This window comes from Saccopteryx bilineata, chromosome 1 (assembly GCF_036850765.1).
Source record: "Saccopteryx bilineata isolate mSacBil1 chromosome 1, mSacBil1_pri_phased_curated, whole genome shotgun sequence".
NCBI classification, from domain to species: Eukaryota; Metazoa; Chordata; class Mammalia; order Chiroptera; family Emballonuridae; genus Saccopteryx; species Saccopteryx bilineata.
Window position 1 is genome coordinate 146,945,755 of NC_089490.1, and position 22,293 is coordinate 146,968,047.

The 22,293-nt window shown below is 38.7% G+C and overlaps 1 protein-coding gene and 1 pseudogene across 2 annotated transcripts in view; both read right to left on the reverse strand.

The window, feature by feature from the left end:
* LOC136333268 (zinc finger protein 699-like) overlaps positions 1–22,293 on the reverse strand; it is an 89,893-nt gene that overhangs the window by 64,126 nt on the left and 3,474 nt on the right. Inside the window, exons 2-6 of one of the 2 annotated variants that reach the window (XR_010731000.1) lie at positions 21,584–21,636; positions 19,858–19,984; positions 17,961–18,059; positions 17,388–17,571; positions 12,166–16,526 (exon numbers count right to left, since the gene is read on the reverse strand). Coding sequence is in view for 1 of the 2 variants with exons in the window: in XM_066272190.1 (XP_066128287.1) it covers positions 14,882–16,526; positions 17,388–17,571; positions 17,961–18,059; positions 19,858–19,984; positions 21,584–21,631 (2,103 nt within the window). In the remaining variant the exon portion in view is untranslated. The remainder of the gene's footprint in view (positions 1–12,165; positions 16,527–17,387; positions 17,572–17,960; positions 18,060–19,857; positions 19,985–21,583; positions 21,637–22,293) is intronic. The other variant, XM_066272190.1, reaches the window with a different exon arrangement.
* LOC136333393 (olfactory receptor 7E178-like) lies at positions 3,377–5,726 on the reverse strand (annotated as a pseudogene).

The window sequence follows — 22,293 nt, forward strand, 5'->3', positions numbered from 1 at the left end:
TTTTACTCTCAAGATTCCCAGAAGGGGGAGGAACTACAATCAATGCAAGGTGGTATGTAAATTCTGCCTCCTATTGAAAGAGAAGTTTTTCAGTTAAACTTTTATTTTAGATTTAAAACTAAATGACTCATTTTTTCTTGCAAGCCAGAAACTTCTACATTCTTCTCCCTCCCCTCCCCCAAAAAGGAAAGCCTGACCTTTCCTCCCAGAATATCAATATTAATTTGCAGCTTTTTGGTACCTTACAACATATTAATTTTTAATTCTGAAATTTTATATTAAATAGAAATATATGAAAGTTATAAAAATGGCTACCACATGTGATGTAAACTTGACATATGACTGATAGATTTTATCACATTATGTCTAATCTTCATAATAACCTTGGATGTAGAGTTACAAGTTAAAATACAGGATCCTCATCTAAAATTTCAGTTGTACACTTGAAACCTGTATAGTTTGGCAAACCATATCAACCCTCTGAATTAAAAAATAAATTAAAAAACACAAAAATAAATAAGTAAATTATAGAATTTGAGGTAAACAATGAAGAATTGTTTGGTACAAGTGAGTCCCAAATGCAGTGTTTGTTTGCAATTCCAATTAGGGCATGATTTTTTATTGCTAAATTTAACAGCTTTAATTTGAAGGTCAATGCAAACAATCCCAGTTTTCTGTTAAAAATTTGGGGCTCAGAGAAGAGGTATTTGCACACTGTTGGTCAAATAAGTTTATAAATATATGTTTGCTCACTTATAGTTTGTATTGGGTGTGGGGGACAGGCTAGGCTGTAAGCAGGCTAGGTTCTTATAGCCCAGCGGCCGTGACCCCTGTGTTTTGGTTGTTCGACCCCCGCCAGGGTCACGACCCACAGGTTGAGAACTGCTGTTATAGCCTAAGGCTTAGTTTTAAGACTAAGCTTTTCCCCATGCCCTTGACTGACTGCATGATGTGGGGTGGTGCACTCTCATGAGGAATCCCATTATGCCTCAGATAAGTGACTTTGTATTAGAGACTTCCTTGTTTGTATACTAGACTAAGGGTTTTGATTTCTACACTATAAAGTGGGGCAGACAGGGATCTTGCTCTCTCTTGGTTCCTGAGATTAGCATTAGAGGAGAGAAGAGTGACTACATTCTAAAAGGAAGGTCACGTGGAGGAGAGAAGAAGTAGCCAAGATGGTGGAGTGCTGAAGGAGAAGCCAGTTTGTGCAGAGAGAAAGAGATGGGGAACAGAGGTGAATAAGGGTGCTGAGCTAGAAACCTTTAATTCTAGGAAATTCGAATAAGTCAGTAGCTTTGTGAGCAATGAATGAGTGGGTTTTGGAGCCCAGTGTGTGTTTTTACTTGCCTGCTGGGTGCAAACTAGGATTAAAGGTTTGTTTCTACCACTGCCCTTACCACGAGGTGAAGGAGGCAGGATCTGGGAGGCTGGGGGCCATACTTTAGTTTCCTCTGTCTCTGTCATGTGTGGACTGTAGGCAGACCATGGGAACTTGGGCCATGACACTGTGCTGTGGGCACTTTGGTTTACTTTCTCCCCCTCTCCTCTTCTCACTCACAATTCCTCCTGGCAGAAAAAGCCACTACAGGTTTCCCTCTCTGTACCCCTCAGACAAAATCCAATCTGAGCTTCTCTTCTCTCTAAAGTCCAGTAGAGAAAAACAAAAAACACAGTCAATCCAGGTTTCTCCCCCCTCCAGAGCCCACTGCAAAAATGCATTTTATCTTCTGTTCCTCTTTCCCACCAATGCAAACTTTGGTCCATTTCGTGCATTGATCTTTCAAAAACACCTGCAAGCTCAGATGGGATTTTTCACTTCATTATATTAGTTCAATTTGTTAAAATTCCAGGGAGATCAGGAGTATCTCTTCTCACCATTACTCTGATATCATCAATACATTTTTTCCTTTAATTGAATTACAATGGTGTATTTTTCAACTTAATTTTTATATATTTAATATATTTATTTGGTAATTGATATTTAACCACTTCTGGGAACCTCTCATAAGGTTGTAACAGGTGTCTCCTAGGGCTGCAGTCACCTTAAAGTTTGAGTGGCTGAGGCCTACTTCCACGTTCACTCACAAGGCTATTGGTAGGTGTCATGTATTTGGGGACTATTGGCCAGAGAATTCCGTTCCTTGACATGTGAGTCTCTTGATTGGGCATCTCAAAACATGAAGGTTGGGGTATATCAACCTTAAGAGCCAAAGAAGGGCAGCAAAAAAACCCATATCTCTTACACTCTATTTTCAGAAGTGAACTGCCATGATTTCTATATATTCATCATTGGAAGTGAGGCCCTATGTCCAGCTAAAACTCAATAGGAGCAAATACACATAGGAATGGAGAATGGAAAACAGGAATCGGGTATCATTGGGAGCATCTCAGATACTGCTAACCACATGGCCTTATCACCCACAGGACTTTGTGTTCAGGCTCTTTAAGACTCAGATCACATCTGTCTGCTTTCCAGCATATTCCTGATTAATCACAGAACAAAAACTCAACATATATTCACTGGAGACAACCTGGCAAGTGGGTAGAACTTCCTCTCCATTGAAAATTTCTGTAGACCTCATTATACCACTTCTGGCCATACAGACTCAAGACCACTTGGTTCCTGTAATACAAGGAGAGCTCCTCCATCAATATCAGGCCAATCTTCAACCATTCCACAGCGAAATTTAACGAATGCTCCAAGCAGTTCTAATTTATGCTAATGAGAAAGAAATCAACTCACTCCAAAACTTTGCTTATATTTGTGTTCTCTCATCTGAAAAAACTGTAATAAAAATGGTTTCCTTTTTTTCTCATGAAAAAATTGGGATGTACGTGGTTAGTTGTATATCTGAGTAAGAGGAATGTGGAGGTTGGTTTGTCACTAAGTGATATGAAAATTCCTTTACATACAATTGTGTAAAACTCAAAAGGAGTCCACAAAGCTTCAGTTATCATAACAAAAGACAGGGAAGCATAGTAACAAAGTGAAGTCTTAACCAGACCATCACTAGTGAGAGGAAAGAATATCCTTTTGCTAAAATCATGGTTCTTGGCATTTCTAGAGTAGTATAAAAGGCCAATTTCATGTGATGACCAGTGACTCATGATCCTCATGCATCATTAGAGAACACAGCAACTATAAATACTATCTCACCACTGATTTTTCAGTTATATACTCATGGACAAGACACATCATTTACAAACAGTTTCTTCCTGAGCTTATTTTGCAACCTTCCTGTTTCTGACACCTCAAAATATGTTTGTACCTCATATCATAATACCAGTCAGAGCTCAGTCATGAAAAGAGAAAATAATTAGTCACCTTGATAAATAAATTTTAATATAAGATATTGCTTAAACAGTTATTAAAAGGGTGAAAGGCAAAGAACAAACCAGTAACATAGCAATTACAAGTGAAGAAAGAAAATACCACTACTTCTCAAGGAACGTTAAGGGAAAAGTTGAGTTTTTAGAACATGACTGTTACTACTATTGACAGTATATAAGATGAACAAAAACAAGATGAAAAATACAGTAGTGATTTCAAGAGTTCCATCCCAACATCAGAAAGCATACAAGTGAGTTTGGAGAAGAGAGGCAATACCTTCAACATAAACACGCATGCACAGCTGTACAGTATAGAGAGGGTACTTGAAGAACATTGTCGGTAATAACTGGGAAAACACATTTCCTGTTGCTACTATAGGCTCTATCTTTTTCCACCTTTTATTTCTGATTTTCTTCATATTCTTCAGCATTTATCCATGAGCAGGTGGACCCAAGATATTAGGCCATTTTTGAAGAAAAGATCTGACTTAGATCAGTAGTTCTCAAACCTGCACACTACAACCACCAGGAGGCTCTTTAAAATCCTCATACTCAGATCATATTTCAGTCCCATGAAATCAGAATACATGGTGATGAGACCCAGTGTTAGTATTTTTAAACTTTGCATGATTTCAATAAAAACCAAGGTTTAGAAACAATCACACACTTGCATAAACAGAGTTGACAGATGATAAATTTATAAGGAAAATTCAGAGCTGTCAAAAGGATGTAAATTTTAATATACATAGAAAGTGTTATCAGTCTGGGATGCTTGGGTTACCAGTGTTAACCTACAGAAATCTCCATTGATGTAATAATATTCAGTCAGGCAGTGCTTATGGCATCTAAAGGATTTCAGGAAACTCCCCAGTCCTGTTAGACATATAAAAAGAATTGATATTCAGATGATAAACAAGGAGAGGAGTGAAATTCAGGAGAGCTACATAAATGATAGGATGAGAGAGGTGGGATTTGCAGGTCTTGATGTTTAGTTGTGTTGCATTTTCCCACTTGCACCTCAAATGGATGACACGAGCACTGAGATCAGATTGTTTTTCTGAGAAACTTCTGCATAGCCCTTTTGATGTCCCCGTTCCTTAGACTACAGATGAAGTGATTCAGCATGGGGATAGCTAGTGTACACCACTGAGGCCACCATACCATGCCTGGAAAAAGGTGAGACAGCAGAACTGAGGTACACCCCAATGGTGGTTCCATAAATTAACAACCGACAGGTGAGAACCACAGGTAGACAAGGCTTTATACTTCTCACCTGTTGATGGGACTCTCAGAGTGGAGCAAATAATTTTATAGTAAGAGAAAATAATTCCTAAAGATGGAACACCACCAAATATGGCACCAGTAGAATAAACAAACATGTTACTGGTGAGGATTTCAAAACTGACAAGGTTGAAGAGCAGAGAATGGTCACAGAACAAGCCACTAAGTTGAGGATTCATAATAACTACAAACCAGTCATAGGCCATCACAGTCAGGAGGAGATCATCCATCCATACAAAAAGCATAATAATTGACATCTGTGTGAGGCACCCCCATAGGAGATGCCTCTGCTATGAGTCTGGATGTTCACAATTATATTCACAATGGTTGTGAAACCAATCTTAGCCAAAGTCAGGTTGGAGAAGAAGTACATGGGTGTGTGCAGGTGGGAGTCTGAGCTGACGGCCAGGATGATAAGCAGGTTCCCCAACAGGGTGACCAGGTACATGTACAGGAACAGCCCACTGAGCAAAGACTGCAGTTCCAGATCATCTGACAGACCCATTAGGAAGAACTCTGATACATGTGTTAAGATTTTCTGGTTCAATTTAGCCTGGGCAACTTTTGTAAAAGAAGAGTTGGAAAAATAAATCAAGCACTGTGTCCTAGCACTGTATACATATTTGTATTCAAGCAGTTCACAAGTAAAGTCTTCACACTTAGGTTCCTCCACCCTTTGGCTTCCATAATATCTCTCAGTGTCTCAAGTCCAATTTTCTTAGAAGTGTTTATTCATTGGTTTACATAATATCCATTTCCATGCACATATATGTTGAGATATTCTCTTGAAGAATGTTAAAGGAGCAAGAACATTTAAAAATAGCAAATCCATGAAAACCTAAACTGGAGCCTACTCTTTAAGAGGAAGTACAAGAGTGACGTCATAGAAATGGCACTGTGAGGACACGGACCGAAAAATCTCCCCAAAATTTCAACAAGTTCAACAACCAGAGACAGAAAAATCTATCCTTGGAGCATCCGAGAGTTTCACACCCTGAAGGCGAAGTGCTATCAACCACTCTCAGATGCCGTTAAGAAAAAGAAAATCAAATATCATGGATACAAAAGAAAGAGAAGTAACGCAGATAGATGTGGAAAAATCTATGGAGAAAAAATTTAATATATTGGAAACCTTGGAGCTAAATGACAGAGAATTTAAAATAGAAATCCTAAAAATACTCAGAGATATACACAAGAAAACACAGAAAGGCAATATAGGGAGCTCAGAAAACAACTCAATTTGCATGTGGCTTTCCAGGACCTATATAACAAAAAACTACATCCAGGGGATGCTGAATCAAAGAAACACAAAGAATATATTACCAAGGAAATTGAAACTATAAAAACAAACCAAACAGAGATGAAAAACTCAATTTCTGAACTGAAAAATGAGGTAACAAGCTTAGCTAATAGAACAGGCAAGATAGAAGGTAGGATTAGTGACACAGAATACAAGTAACTTGAGGCACAACAGAGAGAAGAAGAGAGAGACTCAAAAATTTAAAAAAATGAGAAAGCCCTACAGGAATTGTCTGACTCCATCAAAAAGAATAACATAAGAATAATAGGTATATCAGTGGGAGAAGAGAGAGAAAATGGAATGGAGAATTTATTCAGACAAATAATAGAGAACTTCCCAAGCCTGTGGAAATAACTAAAGCCTCAAATTCAAGAAGCAAACAGAACACTGACTCCAAGGCACATCATAATGAAAACGGCACAAACCAACGACAAAAATTCTCAAGGCAGCCAGGGAAAAGAAGAAAACAACATATAAAGGAAGGTCTATTAGATTATCATCAGATTTTTCAGCAGAAACTCTACAAGCTAAAAGAGAGTGGACCCCAATATTTAAAGTCCTGAAAGAAAGGAACTTTCAGCCAAGAATACTATACTCATCAAAGTTATCCTTCAAGTACGAAGGAGAAATAAAAACATTCACAAATACAGAAAAGATGAGAGAATTTATCATCAGAAAACCCCTACTCCAGGAAATACTAAAGGGGGCTTTCCAACCAGATCCAAAGAACCAAACAAAACAAAACCACAAGTAAAAGCTCCACCAAGAACACAATAAAACCAAATTTAAACTGTGACAACGAAAGCAAAAAAAAGGGGGTGAGAGGACAGAGATTAACAGTAGGAAAAGACGATGAAGTGCAGAAACACTTGCAAGATAGGGTACTACAATGAATACGGTAGATAGCCTTTTCATTACTTAATGGTAACCACCCTTAAAAAAAATACCACAAAAGCACATGACTTAAAAAAGGTAGCAACAGAGGAAAGAAGTATGGAATACAAACAAACAAAAACAAATGATAGGAAAACAAAAGAGATAAATCAAACAAGATATAAAACTAACAGAAAGCAATTTATAAAATGGCAATAGGGAATCCACAAAAATAAAATCACCAATAAAAATACAGAGAGTATTAGAATGGATTAAAAAAGAAAATCCAACTGTATGCTACCTACAAGAAACACATCTAAGCAACAAGGATAAAAACAAATTCAAAGTGAAAGGCTGGAAAACAATACTCCAAGCAAATGACATCTAAAAAAAAGCAGGCGTAGCAATACTCATATCTAATAATTCTGACTACAAGACAGCAAAAGTACTCAGAGACAAAAATGGTCATTTCATAATGATTAAGGGGATGCTGAATCAAGAAGACATAACAATCCTTAATATATATGCACCAAACCAAGGAGCACCAAAATATATAAGACAGTTACTTATTGACCTAAAAAAAAAAATGACAAAAATACAATCATACTTGGAGACCTCAATACACCGCTGCCGGCTCTAATCGGTCATCCAAACAGAAAATCAATAAAGATATAGTGGCCTTAAACGAAACACTAGAGAACCTGGATATGATAGACATCTATAGGACACTTCATCCCAAAGCGACAGAGTATACATTTTTCTCTAGTGTACATGGAACATTCTCAAGAATTGACCATATGTTGGGCCATAAAAATAACATCAGCAAATTCAGAAAAATCAAAGTTGTACCAAGCATATTTTCTGATCATAAAGCCTTGAAACTAGAACTGCAAAAAAGAGGGAAAAAAAACCCCACAAAAATATGGAAACAAAACAACATACTTATAAAAATGTATTGGTCAAAGAAGAAATAAGCAGAGATCAAAAGATATATACAGACAAATGAAAATGACAACACGACATATCAGAATCTCTGGGATGCAGCAAAAGCAGTGATAAGAGGGAAGTTCATATCACTTCAGGCCTACATGAACAAACAAGGGAGAGCCCAAGTGAACCACTTACCTTCACACCTTAAGGAACTGGAAAAAGAAGAACAAAAACAACCCAAAATCAGCCAAAGAAAGGAGATAATAAAAATCAGAGCAGAAATAAATTAGAGAACAGAAAAACTATAGAAAAAATTAATAAAACAAGGAGCTGGTTCTTTGAAAAGATCAACAAAATTGACAAACCCTCGGCAAGACTTACCAAGGAAAAAAGAGAAAAAACTCATATAAACAAAATCCAAAATGAAAAAGGAGAAATCACCACGGACATCGTAGATATACAAAGAATTATTGTAGATTACTATGAAAAACTTTATGCCACTAAATTCTACAACCTAGAAGAAATGAATAAATTCCTAGAACAATACAACCTTCCTAGACTGAGTCAAGAAGAAGCAGAAAGCCTAAAAAGACCTATTAGTAGAGAATAAAAAAACCCATTAAAAACCTCCCCAAAAATAAAAGTCCAGGCCCAGACAACTATACTAGTGAAATCTATCAAACATTCAAAGACTTGGTTCCTATTCTACTGAAAATCTTCCAAAAAATTGAAGAAGAAGCAATGCTTCCAAACACATTTTATGAGGCCAACATAACCCTTATACCGAAACCTGGCAAGGACGGCACAAAAAAAGAAAACTACAGACCAATATCTCTAATGAAGAGAGATGCTAAAATACTAAACAAAATACTGGCAAATCGAACACAACAACATATTAAAAAAATAATACATCACGATCAAGTGGGATTCATCCCAGAATCTCAAGGATGGTTCAACATATGTAAAACGGTTAATGTAATACACCATAACAACAAAACAAAGAACAAAAATCACATGATCTTATCAACAGATGCAGAAAAGGCATTCGATAAAATACAACACAACTTTATGTTTAAGACACTCAACAAAATGGGTATAGAAGGAAAATATCTCAACATGATAAAGGCCATATATGATAAACCATCAGCCAACATCATATGAAATGGCATAAAACTGAGGACTTTCCACTTTAAATCAGGAACAAGACAGGGTTGTCTACTCTCTCCACTCTTATTTAACGTGGTGCTAGAAGTTCTGGCCAGAGCAATCAGACAAGACAAAGAAATAAAAGGCATCCATATCGGAAAAGAAAAAGTAAAGGTATCACTTTTTGCAGATGATATGATCCCATACATCGAAAACCCCAAAGACTCCACAAAAAGATTACTAGAAACAATAAACCAATACAGTAAGGTCGCAGGATACACAATTAACATACAAAAGTCCATAGCCTTCCTATATGCCAACAATGAAACATTTGAGAATGAACTCAAAAGAATAATCCCCTTCAGGATTGCAACAAAAAAAATAAAATACCTAGCAATAAACATAACAAAGAATATAAAGGACCTATATAACAAAAAACTACAAAGCATTGTTAAAGGAAATAGAAAAAGATACAATGAGATGGAAAAATATTCCTTGTTCATGGATAGGAAGAATAAATATAATCAAAATGGCCATATAACTCAAAGCAACATATAAATTTAATGCAATTCCCATCAAAATCTTATGACATTCTTTAAGGAAATGGAACAAAAAATCATCAGATTTATATGGAACTATAAAAAACCCCGATTAGCCAAAACAATCCTAAGGAAAAAGAATGAAGCTGGGGGCATTACAATACCTGACTTCAAACTATATTATAGGGCCACGAAAATCAAAACAGCATGGTATTGGCAGAAAAATAGACACTCAGACCAATGGAACAGAACAGAAAGTCCAGAAATAAAACCACATATATATGGTCAAATAATTTTTGATAAAGGGGCTAAGAACACACAATGGAGAAAAGAAAGCCTCCTCAATAAATGGTGCTGAGAAAACTGGAAAGCCACATGCAAAAGAATGAAAATCGACTACAGCTTGTCCCCTTGTATGAAAATGAATTCAAAATGGATCAAAGACCTAAATATAAGACCTGAAACAATAAAGTACACAGAAGAAGACATAGGTACTAAACTCATGGACCTGGGTTTTAAAGAGCATTTTATGAATTTGACTCCAAAGGCAAGAGAAGTGAAGGCAAAGATAAATGAATGGGATTACATTAGACTAAAAAGTTTTTGCTCAGCAAGAGAAACTGACAACAAAATAAACAGACAGCCAACTAAATGGGAAATGATATTTTCAAACAACAGCTCAGATAAGGGCCTAATATCCAAAATTTACAAAGAACTTATAAAACTCAACAACAAACAAACAATCCAATAAAAAAAATGGGAAGAGGACATGAACAGACACTTCTGCCAGGAAGAAATATTGTACAAATGGCCAAAAGATATATGAAGAGATGCTCATCTTCATTAGTTATTAGGGAAATGCAAATCAAAACTACAATGCAATACCACCTCACACCTGTTAGATTAGCTATTATCAACAACACAGGTAATAGCAAATGCTGGAGAGGCTGTGGAGAAAAAGGAACCCTCATTCACTGTTGGTGGGACTGTAAAGTAGTGCAACCATTATGGAAGAAAGTATGGTGGTTCCTCAAAAGACTGAAAATAGAACTACCTTATGACCCAGCAATCCCTCTACTGGGTATATACCCCCAAAACTCAAAAACACTGATACGTAAATACACATGTACCCCATATTCATTGCACCATTGTTCACAGTGGCCAAGACATGGAAACAACCAAAAAGCCCTTCACTAGAAGACTGGATAAAGAAGATGTGGCACATATACACTATAGAATATTACTAAGCCATAAGAAATGATGACATCGGGCCCTGGCCAATTGGCTCAGCGGTAGAGCGTCGGCCTGGCGTGTGGGGGACCCGGGTTCAATTCCCGGCCAGGGCACATAGGAGAAGCACCCAATTGCTTCTCCACCCCCCTTCCTCTCTGTCTCTCTCTTCCCCTCCCGCAGCCAAGGCTCCATTGGAGCAAAGATGGCCCGGGCGCTGGGGATGGCTCCTTGGCCTCTGCCCCAGGTGCTGGAGTGGCTCTGGTCGCGGCACAGCGACGCCCCAGAGGGGCAGAGCATCGCCCCTTGGTGGGCAGAGCTTCACCCCTGGTGGGCGTGCCGGGTGGATCCCGGTTGGGCACATGCGGGAGTCTGACTGTCTCTCCCCGTTTCCAGCTTCAGAAAAAAACAAAAAAAAAAAAAAAAAAAAAAAAAAAATGATGACATCGGATCATTTACAACAAAATGGTGGGATCTTGATAAAATTATAGGGAGTGAAATTAGTAAATCAGAAAAAAACAAGAACTACATGATTCCACACATTGGTGGGACATAAAAACGAGACTAAGAGACATGGACAAGAATATGGTGGTTACCGGGAGTGGGGGGGAGGGGGGGCGCAGGAAGGAAGGAGGAGGGGGGGAGGGGCACAAAGAAAACTAGATAAAAGGTGACGGAGGACAATCTGACTTTGGGTGATGGGTATGCAACATAATTGAATGACAAGATAATGTGAACATGTTTTCTTTGAATATATGTACCCTGATTTATTGATGTCACTCCCATTAACATTAGTAAAAATTTATAAAAAAAAAAGGGAAGTACAGAATTAAAAATATCCTTGTCACTCTAAGAAAATAATCAGTCTAATTAAATAGCACTTAGAAGCAGCCTGAAATATTTAAATACAGTGTAAGAAAATGCAAGAATACTGATAACCTGTATCATTGCTAGAACACATTATCTGCTCTCTACACTAAAGTCAAGGGTTGGTCCCTGACATCTGGTGCAGTGGATAAAGCTTTGACCTGGACTGCTGAGGTTACCAGTTTAAAACCCTGGACTTGCTAAGTCAAGGCATATACAGGAAGCAACTACTATTGAGTTAATGCTTCAAACTCTCTCACCCTTTCTCTTGAAATAAATAAAATCCCCTGAACCTCACCCCCACCCCCCAAAAAAGGTCGTGTTCATTTTAACAAGATAGCTTTTTATGAGCCAGTTATGTTAGGTTCTCAGTACCATTTTTAATTTCCAATATGCTTACTCAGACATATGGGTTATTTCTACTTTTTTTTTTTTTTACAGAGAGTCAGGGAGAGGGATAGACAGACAGGAATGGAGAGAGTTGAGAAGCATTAATCATCAGTTTTTTGTTTCGACACCTTAGTTGTTCATTGATTGCTTTCTCATATGTGCCTTGACTGCGGGCCTTCAGCAGACCAAGTAACCGTTGCATGAGCCAGCAACCTTGGGTCCAAGCTGGTGAAGTTTTTTTTTTGTTTGTTTGTTGTTTTTGCTAAAGCTAGAGACCTCGGGGTCTCAAACCTGGGTCCTTCCGCATCCCAGTCCGACGCTCTATTCACTGCACCACTGCCTGGTCAGGCCATATGGGCTGTTTTTAAAAATTCTTGTCAAATATACCTCCCAACCTTGACCTGGTACATTTCATATTTGATTAAGTATGTTTTGGTTAAAAATACAAAATCATAGAGCATCACTGACCACAACTCATGGCATTAGTGTACCAGACCAGATAAAGTTAATCATTAAACAATAATAAACTTTAAAAGTAAACTTGCCTCCTATATCTCACCTTAGAAACAGAACTACACAGCAATTCTAGAGATTCAGGGGAACACTTGGGCGGTTTTAACCCGCTTCTTAGCTTTTTGATCTCCATTTTGATGGCTCGGTAAGCCTGTATGTGTTTCTAAATGTCGCATTTCTAAGGCTTTTGTTCAAATAGAACCCAACTCCCTTATTTACTGTTGAAAAATTCAGCATCATGAGAAGCCCCCAAGCCAGGTGTGAAACCCAGCATTCTATGCCTTCTCCTTAAATCAATTTTATTTTAACAGTACTTTTTAAATCACATCCCTGAAGCCAACTCTGATCTTTAGTTCTCTTGACAGTATACACAGTGATTTAGATTTGGGGGGGAAATACAAAAGAGAAAAGTATAGATACTAATGTAACAAATACTGAGGAGTTTCCACATCAGTAAAGTCAATTGTTCCAAAAAATTAAATAAAATTAAAACTAGAGTAGTCAGACCAGTGATTATCTTTACTATGTTATTATGGTTGCCTGTAAATATTGTAAAATGTACAATGCCCTGGCCACAGCCTCGAAGCTATTAAATAATAATCTATACATGCATGATTCTCAGTGGTGATAACACAGCCTTAGAATATGGCCAGGCACTTAGAAAATGTTCAAATAACATTACCTATTATACCTATAAATATTAAAGCATAACTATTAAGTAATATTTACCTTCAAATACATATTTTATACATTAAAAATTGCAAATATATTGGTATTTTCTAAATTCCGGCATGATCCCATTGCCCTGCACACCTGTCCCACAGGAGCAAACGCTGTCATTCATTTTGTCAGTGTATTTTCTGTCTGTGTTTCCATAATATTAGTGTTTATATGGTTCTATGGAGCTTACTGGAAATTTATGTAATAGTACTTTACTTCACACACTGTCTCTAAAACGTGCTTGTTTATGACACTATTGTTTAAATCTTTCTTTGAAGTACACACATTTAGGTGTAATACTTTAACTGATGCATAGCACTACATGAGGAATTTCTTTTACTTGTCAATTCTTTATTTTGGAATCCTATATCAAAATTCTCTGCCTCTCTTCATATTATACAAGTAAGTATTTCTATATGATATGTCCATGGTGTTGGCTGTGTTATAAAAGTCATTACAAGTTTAATTTTACCTCTTACTTACTACCTTTGCTTTTCCAAATAGAAAAATCAGTTGCTATCAATTATGTGCTACTTTTGGAAATATTTCTGAAATATTTAAGTATAGTCATTCCATGAAATTCCTATCTTATATAGGGGATAATATTCCCGTATCTCAGATTTCCAAAATGGGATGTAAAGTGCATTACTATTTATGAAAAATGCTATAATCCCTAAATTAAGGCCATGATTACTAGAGGTGTATGGAATACCCCCACCTCTCTATACTGGTGTTCCTTATCTGGGACTAAGGGGAACACCAGCAATCCCCAGAGATATGTGGCATCTAAGTTGAGTAGAATGTAATACATATTTATTAATAAGTATTTGTTTATTGTCTTGTAACCAGAAATTAATTTGCTGGAAGAGTGAATTTACTGATAATATGCTAGGTCTCTTTGTATTCTCAAAACACTGGGTCCCATTATCAGCAAGGAGCAAAGACAAAGAATGAAATACAAAAGTATCAGATGAGACACTTTGAAGACCTATGCATTTCCCAATTTCTGGTAAATTATTTATTAGACAGGAAAAGCTTTGAATAATAAAAACTAGTAGGCTCAAAAGGAGTAAAATGGGATAAAAATATTGAGTAGGCAATTTCCAGTGTCCGCCTTACTAGATCAAAATAAAATAACCAATTACAAAAGCTAAATACAAAAGGAATTATAAATATTAAAGTGTCTATACCATGATCACTACACACTTAGCAATGAGTTAATCAGAAAAAAATAAAAGAACCACTCCTGCCTGCATTTGAAGAAATACACTCTCACACTTAATGATGGAAATAACATTTACATCTAAACCCAAATAAAAGCACCTCAGAATAAAACAGAGTGGAAAAATATTAAGAGAAATTATGACCTTAATTATTCATATTAGAAAATGCAAACCAGAAAGCAGTGAGCCAACTTTCCACTTTAAAGCTGAAGCACTGATCTTTGCTTCCAGAGCAAATTTTCTTATACACATATTTCTTGGGAATTTTGCCTTATAATAAGCAATATTTTTTAAGGCATTACCACATGGTTTACATACAAAGGGTTTCTCTCAGTTGTGAGTTCTCAGAGTCATCTAAAAGATGAGGGACAATTACCTACTTTATTACAGTCACAGGATGTCTCCACAGTGTAAGTTCTCACATGTTGTCTTAGATCTGCAAATCTTTGCAGACATTCCCATAGTCCTTACATTTGCATGTTTTCTCTAGAGTGAGTTTTCACGTGCCTTTGAAAGTAGGCAGCGTAAACAAAGACTTTCCCACATTCCTTACATTCATAGGGTTTCTCTCCAGTGTGTCTTCTTACATGTCTTCGCAAGGTTGAGGAACAACTGAAGGCTTTCCCACACTCCAGACAGCTGAAAGGCTTCTCTCCAGTGTGCATTCGGGTGTGTACAGTCAGGCCTGAAGAGTGACGAAAGGCTTTCCCACACTCTTTACATTCAAAGGGTTTCTCCCCAGTGTGCCTCCTCATATGAGTCCTAAGAGATGCGGGATAAATAAAAGCTTTCCCACATTTATTACACTCATGAGGTTTCTCCCCAGTGTGAGTTCGTCCATGTACTATAAGGTGGGAGGAACTAGTAAAGGCTTTCCCACATTCCTTGCATTTATAAGGCTTCTCTCCAATGTGCGCTCTCAAATGTGCGGTGAAAGATGAGGGACGACTGAAGGCCTTCCCACATTCCTTACATTTGTATTGTGTCTTGCCAGTATGATCTCTCATATGTGCTCTGAAGGATGAAGGACAGCTGAATGCTTTCCCACATTCCAGACAGCTGAAAGGCTTCTCTCCAGTGTGCATTCGGGTGTGTACAGTCAGGCCTGAAGAGCGACGAAAGGCCTTCCCACATTCCTTACATTCATAAGGCTTCTCTCCAGTATGGATTCTTATATGCATTATGAGGTGAGTGGAAGAACTAAAGGCTTTCCCGCATTCCTTACATTCATAGGGTTTCTCTCCAGTGTGGCTTCTTACATGTCTTCGAAAGGATGAGGGACAACTAAAGGCTTTACCACACTCCAGACAGTCAAATGGCTTCTCTCCAGTGTGCATTCGGACGTGTAAAATCAGGCCTGAATATTGACGAAAGGCTTTCCCACACTCCTTACATTCATAGGGCTTCTCCCCAGTGTGTGTCCTCATGTGAATCCTAAGAGCTGAGGAAGAATGAAAGGCTTTCTCGCATTTCTTACATTCATGAGGTTTCTCCCCAGTGTGAGTCCGTCCATGCACTGTAAGGTGGGAGGAACTAATAAAGGCTTTCCCACATTCCTTGCATTGATAAGGCTTCTCTCCACTGTGCAGTCTCAAATGCATGGTGAGGGATGAGAGAGAACTGAAGGCCTTCCCACACTCCTTACATTCAAAAGGCTTCTCGCCAGTATGGATTCTTATATGTGTTATGAGGTGAGAGGAAGAACTAAAGGCCTTCCCACATTCCTTGCATTCGTAAGGCTTCTCTCCACTGTGAATTCTCTTGTGCTCTATAAGGGATGAAGAACAGCTGAAGGTTTTGCCACATTGCTCACATTCACAGTTTGTCTGTCCAGAGTGAAGCTTCATATGTGCCCTGAAGAATGACGAACAGCCGAAGGCTCTGGTACACTGCTGACATTCGTAGGGTTTGTCTTCCACAGGGGTTTTCATGTGCTTCCTGAAACAGGCGAGGGAATGGAAAGCCTTCCCACACTCCCTGCACTGGTAGGGTTTGCTTCCCATGTGAGAACTGACGTGGGTGTCCACGGAAACATGATCCATGAAGACCTTTTTACATTCACAGCATTCATAGGATTGTACTTCAGCAGATCTCTGGAGTACGTTAAGATTTGAAATTTGGCAGAAGTCTTGTCTGTGCTGATTTTCTTGGTTACATTCATAGGTGTTCTCTGTCACATGACTTCATTTAAAAATAAAAAGTACAATATTAGTAATAAATACATTTTTACCATTAACAGTAACTATATAGTTTTTTCACTCTGTGGAGTTATAAACTGAAAGTTCCCACAGACAGTTCTACAATAGCTGGTACTTACACTGAGTTGGGTATTTTTTTGTTGTTCTTTTTTACCTTTTTTTTCTTTTCCAAATGAGAGGAGAGGAGACAGACAAGTGACCAGTTAATCCACAATGACCGGGATTAACTTGACAACCCCTATCTGGGGCTGATGCTCTGCCCATCTGGGGCCATGCGCACAATGAAACTATTTTTTGAGCCTGAGGCAGAGGAGGCTCTACAGAGCCATCCTGAGCACCTGAAGACAATGCGCTTGAACCAATCGAGCCATTACTATCAGAGTCAAAGAGAGAGAAGGAGGAGAGGGAGTGGTGGAAAAGCAGATGGGTGTTTCTGCTGTGTGCCTTGACTGGGAATCAAAATCAGAAATCCATATGCCTGGCCAATGCTCTACCACTGAGCCAATGGGCCAGGACCTTCTTTGTTTTTTTAAAAATTAATTCAATGAGGTGACATTCATCAGTAAAAGTACATAAATTTCAGTGAACATCTTTATAGCATTTGAACTGTTAATTGCATTATGTATCACTGAGTTTCTGACTTATGGGAATTTTCTTATAAATGCTTACAACAGAATTATATCAAACATTGAAAATCGCAGTCTTATTCGTGTAAGAAAATCTTGTAAAAATTCTTTATGAAATTACAACTTTTGAAAAGTCTTATATATGTGTTCTTTATATTTCATGACATTTTAAAATACTATTATGAGGCACTACTTTCTTTTTTATGAATGCAACTCACCTCAAATGTCTCTCATGGTTTTTGTTCTTACAGTCAATACCATGGTATTCCCACTTTTTGTATAAAATAAATGACTGTGCATCATTCCTCTTCAATCTTACTATTTCCTGTTCATTGGATACTGTTTCTTCATAAATATCTTGCGAAGTGACTGATTCATTAGTCTTAAGTTGAGTGTCAGAATCTGAAACGAATGGTAAAGGCACCTTTGAACAAAGGGCTTTTGCAGAGTGGCTATTTCAAGACTCTGCTTCCAAGCACAGGGTCAAATGATAAGAAACTGAACGAAAAATATTCTATGAAGACTTTCATGGATAGTAATACAAACAGGAGTACAATTGGGAGAACAAAACATACAGTAACAGGGTAAAATGTATATGACCAAATACCAACTTACAAAAACAAAACAAGGAAAGTCTTCTCAAAAACATGGAAGACTGTTAATAAAACGTCAAGTAGTGATCAATGGTGTATGGGGAAAATCATATCTCAGACAAAACAGCTGTTTGGCCCTCACTTGATTTTTCCAAATGAATACCCCCAACCTAGAGAGTTTCTCCCAAGAACTCTTGCCTTCCTGGTGTTCCCCCTGGACAGGCCCTCTCTTTATCATCTCCAGGTCCTCCTCCTGCTTCCACTGGAAGGTCAGCCAGGGTGTATGGAGTGCGTACCCTGTTAAACAGAAAGGCTTGTCACATGCAGGAAAACAATGTGGAACCACTGACATTTCCAGGAGACAAGCATCAATTCTTCATTGCAACACTTTAGTTGTTCATTGCTTGCTTTCTCATGTACCTTGACCAGGGGGCTACAGCAGACTAAGTGACCCCTTGCTCAAGCCAGTGACCTTGGGTTCAAGCTGGTGAGCTGTACTCAAACCAGATGAGCAACCACTCAAGCCAGCGACCTCGAGGTTTCGAAACTGGGTCCTCTGAGTCCCAGTCCAATGCTCTGTCCACTGCGCCAACACCTGGCCAGGCTATATATGTTCTTTTGTAGGTGAATGGATGAATGGACAGGTAGACAATTGAATATTATATTCAGTGCTATAAAAAATAGGCTCTCAAGCCATGATAAGACATAAAAGAACTTTAAATGTATGTTGCTAAGTGAATGAAGCCAATGTGAAAAGGCTACATACTGTATGACTCCAACTACATAACTCTCTCAAAAAAAAATAACTATGGTCACAATAAAAAGATCAATAGTTGCCAGGGGATAGAAGGGAAGAAGGGATGAATTGGGAAGGCAAAGAGGACTTTTAGGACAGTGGAACTACTCTCTATGATATTACAGCAGTGGGTATATGTCATCGCATATTTGTCCAAAGCACAGTAGGTACAACACCAAAAGTGAAGCCTAATTTAAGCTGTGGACTCTAGTAGTTGATCATGTGTCACTGTAGGTTTATCAACTGTGACAAATATAGGACTCTGGTGGAGTATGTTGACAGTGGGGAGGCTGTGCATGTGTGGGGGTAACAGGCTATATAGGAAATCTCTGTACCTTCCATTTGGTTTTGCTGAACTGTTCTAAAAATAGATACATTTTTCAAAATATCTTATATCTACCTAGAATCTCAGAATGTTGCTATATTTGGAAGTAGGATCACTGTAAATATAATCAAGTTAAAATGAAGCTATACTGGATTAGGGTGGGCTCTGAATCCATAGACTAGTGTCCTTACAAAGAGGGACAGACTTAGAGACAGAGAGAAGTCTGTGTGAAGATGGAGGCAGATTTAGAGAAATGCATCTGCAAGTCAAGAATACCAAGACTGCTGGTCCCCACCAGAGCTAGAAAGAGACAGGCAGGATTTTTTCCATAGAGCTTCAGAAGAAGCATGGCCCTGAAGACAACTCGAATTGGAACTTCTATCTCTAGAAATGTGAATTGAAAGTTTCTTTTGTATTTGGTCACCCAGTTTGCAGTACTTTGTTACAAAAGGCCTCGGAAACTAATACAGCTTGATCCACAGAGCCATCCTCAAATCACTCAACCAAAGCTCAAATTCTGTAATATGTACCAACACCCTCTGGACTGTGACACCCCAGGCTCCCTGTGTCATGTGTTTTTCTCACTGGATTGAGTAACAAATCCAACTTGTTTAACTTTTAGGTATGTTCCTGGTGGTCTTTGGGTAAAGACCACTGATGTCAGCAAAACTTTCAGAAGGTCTCAAACCGTAAGACTCCCTTGTGCCTTTCAGTGACCCTGAAGTCTCTGCCCACACTTTCAACCCTCAGTAAGCCTTGAGGCTTTCATTCACAATAAAAAGACAGTTCAACACACAGATGTTCATTTTCATGGTCAAGCCACTACACTGTAAGTTTCATGGGGACGCTGACCACGTCTGTCATATTTACCAATGTATTCCTATTTCTCAGCCCAAGTCCTAGAATGAAGAATGATTTTGATTTGTCAGATTTGTTTTCTAAAAAACTGAATCTAGGAATGTTGCCTTTCTTACCAAGTGAGGCCAGGTTCCGGAAGGTCTCCAGCATCACATCTCTGTAGAGGCTCCTCTGAGCGAGATCCAGCAAAGCCCACTCCTCCTGGCTGAAGTCCACAGCCACATCCTCAAAGACCACTGGGCCCTGAAACATCCCACATATTCTGGTCAGAAAAGTACCAATACCCCGAGTTAAGTAGGATGAATGATGGTAACAATATGGGGAATAGAGAATCCATTCACTGGACATTTGAAGACTGTATGGTCTTCTAACAACAACCCAGGGACTCAGCCATGGCTGGTTGGCTCAGTGGTAGAGCGTCAGCCTGGAGTGCAGGAGTCCTGGGTTCGATTCCTGGCCAGGGCACACAGGTAAAGCGCCCATCTGCTTCTCCACTTCTCCCCCTCTCCTTCCTCTCTGTCTCTCTCTTCTCCTCCCACAGCCAAGGCACCATTGGAGCAAAGTTGGCCCGGGCGCTGAAGATCGCTCTGTGGCCTCTGCCTCAGGCGCTAGAATGGCTCTGGATGCAACAGAGCGGTGCCCCAGATGGGCAGAGCATCATCCCCTTGTGGGCATGCCGGGTGGATCCCGGACAGGCGCATGCGGGAGTCTGTCTGATTGCCTCCCCGTTTCCAACTTCAGGGGAAAACAACAACAACAACAACCAACCAACCAACGCAGGGACTCAGCCATCAGATCTCTTTCTCTTTCCCGCACACATGCTCCTGACTGACCAAGTCCTGTATCACAGACATCACAACACCACTAAAAAGCACAATTTCTCTCTCCACAGATTGATGGGAAATAATTCGTCTTAACATGATCCACAATACTCCAAAGCATATAGCAAAAGTGAGAGAAATGCTCTAAAAATGAAACACAGTAGGTCCTGGAATGACTTCTTTTTGTTACAATGTTGATGAGATAGTGTGGGAACTTAACTCTTGTTTATATCAATTAGTCTAAAGTAAAATTGGTTTATTATTAGTTGTTTTGCTTAAAGATACAGAAGCACTCAACAATGTTAAGTGAGGACTTAGTTTTAATTTCAACCATGAAAGAAACAATTCCTATTTCATCTGCTTTCTTCTCTCCCACTATACCGATCAGCACAACATGAAACAATGGTCAAATCTGGATGAGGTTTAATGAATAAAACACAATGAGGGATGTAGAAGAATAAACTCACAATAAAATAGACACTTAAATATTAGACTTAAAACTCAAAAAATCGCAGAAGAAAACAGGACACTAAAATCTGGGATGCCTCTTATAGCAGTATCATTTTGGATACATCTCCTTGAGCAAGGAAAAAATTAAAAATTTGACCACATCAATTAAAAACTTTTTCATAGCAAAGGAAACCATCAACAAATGAAAAGACAACCCACTAAATGGGAGAACATTTTTGCTGATATATCTGATAAGGAATTAATATCCAAAATTTATAAAGAATTTATTAAACTCAACACCAAAAAATATATACATACAATCCAGCCCTGGCCAGGTGGCACAGTGGATAAAGAATCAATGTCGTATGCCAGAGGTCATGGGTTTGACCCCAAGTCTAGGTGCATATGAGAAGCAATAAGTGAGTATACAACTAAATGGAAAAACTAAGTGACAGACTTCCTGTGTGGCCTAATACACAAACAGGTTGCTGATCCCTGCTCTAAACAATCAGATCTTGACAAACTGGTTAAATGGGAATATTCTCTTGGGAAATTATGAACTCTTACTTACCTGTGTCATGTTTTTCTGGAACTCCGAGGTGCTTCTTTCCTCACCCATGTTCCCTTCATGAAGAAAGACAGAATGTTGAGAAGTTATAGCTGAGGCAGAAGAGTAATGATCCTCTAGGTCTCTTCACAATTCACACAATCATGAGCCTGGATGCTACAGCACACTATAAGGGACCACTCCTCTCAAGCCTCCCCTATACACACACACACACACACACACACACAATACCTTCACACGCCTATGCATAATAAGTCCGAGACACTGAAGCAAACACACTGATCCTGTAAGAAGGTGGAGTAATCTTACCTCATGTAGAACTAGAAAACTAGGCTCTGGTTCTTGTTGAGTTATTGTTTTGTTTTGTTTTGACGTTTAAGAGTCCTATTTTACAAGTAATTTCACTGCAGTCTAAAACTTAAGCTGGCAGTTTGCCCATGATATTGAGAAGCATAAAAAGTATCAAGCAATACCTTCAACCTTCAGAATATACTGAGAATACACACAGTGGTCTTATATACCAGATTTCTGGGTGCTCCATTCCCAATATTCCTTACTTCTGCATCTGTTGGCAGGCTAACAGGCATTACTGCTCAGCCTCTAATCAATGGGCTCCCTCCCATAGGCTGCAGGATCCCTGAAACCTGGTTTTGAAAAAGATCAACGGCCTAAATTCCACACAGAGGAGGCAGAGAAGACAGCCATGCTGTAAT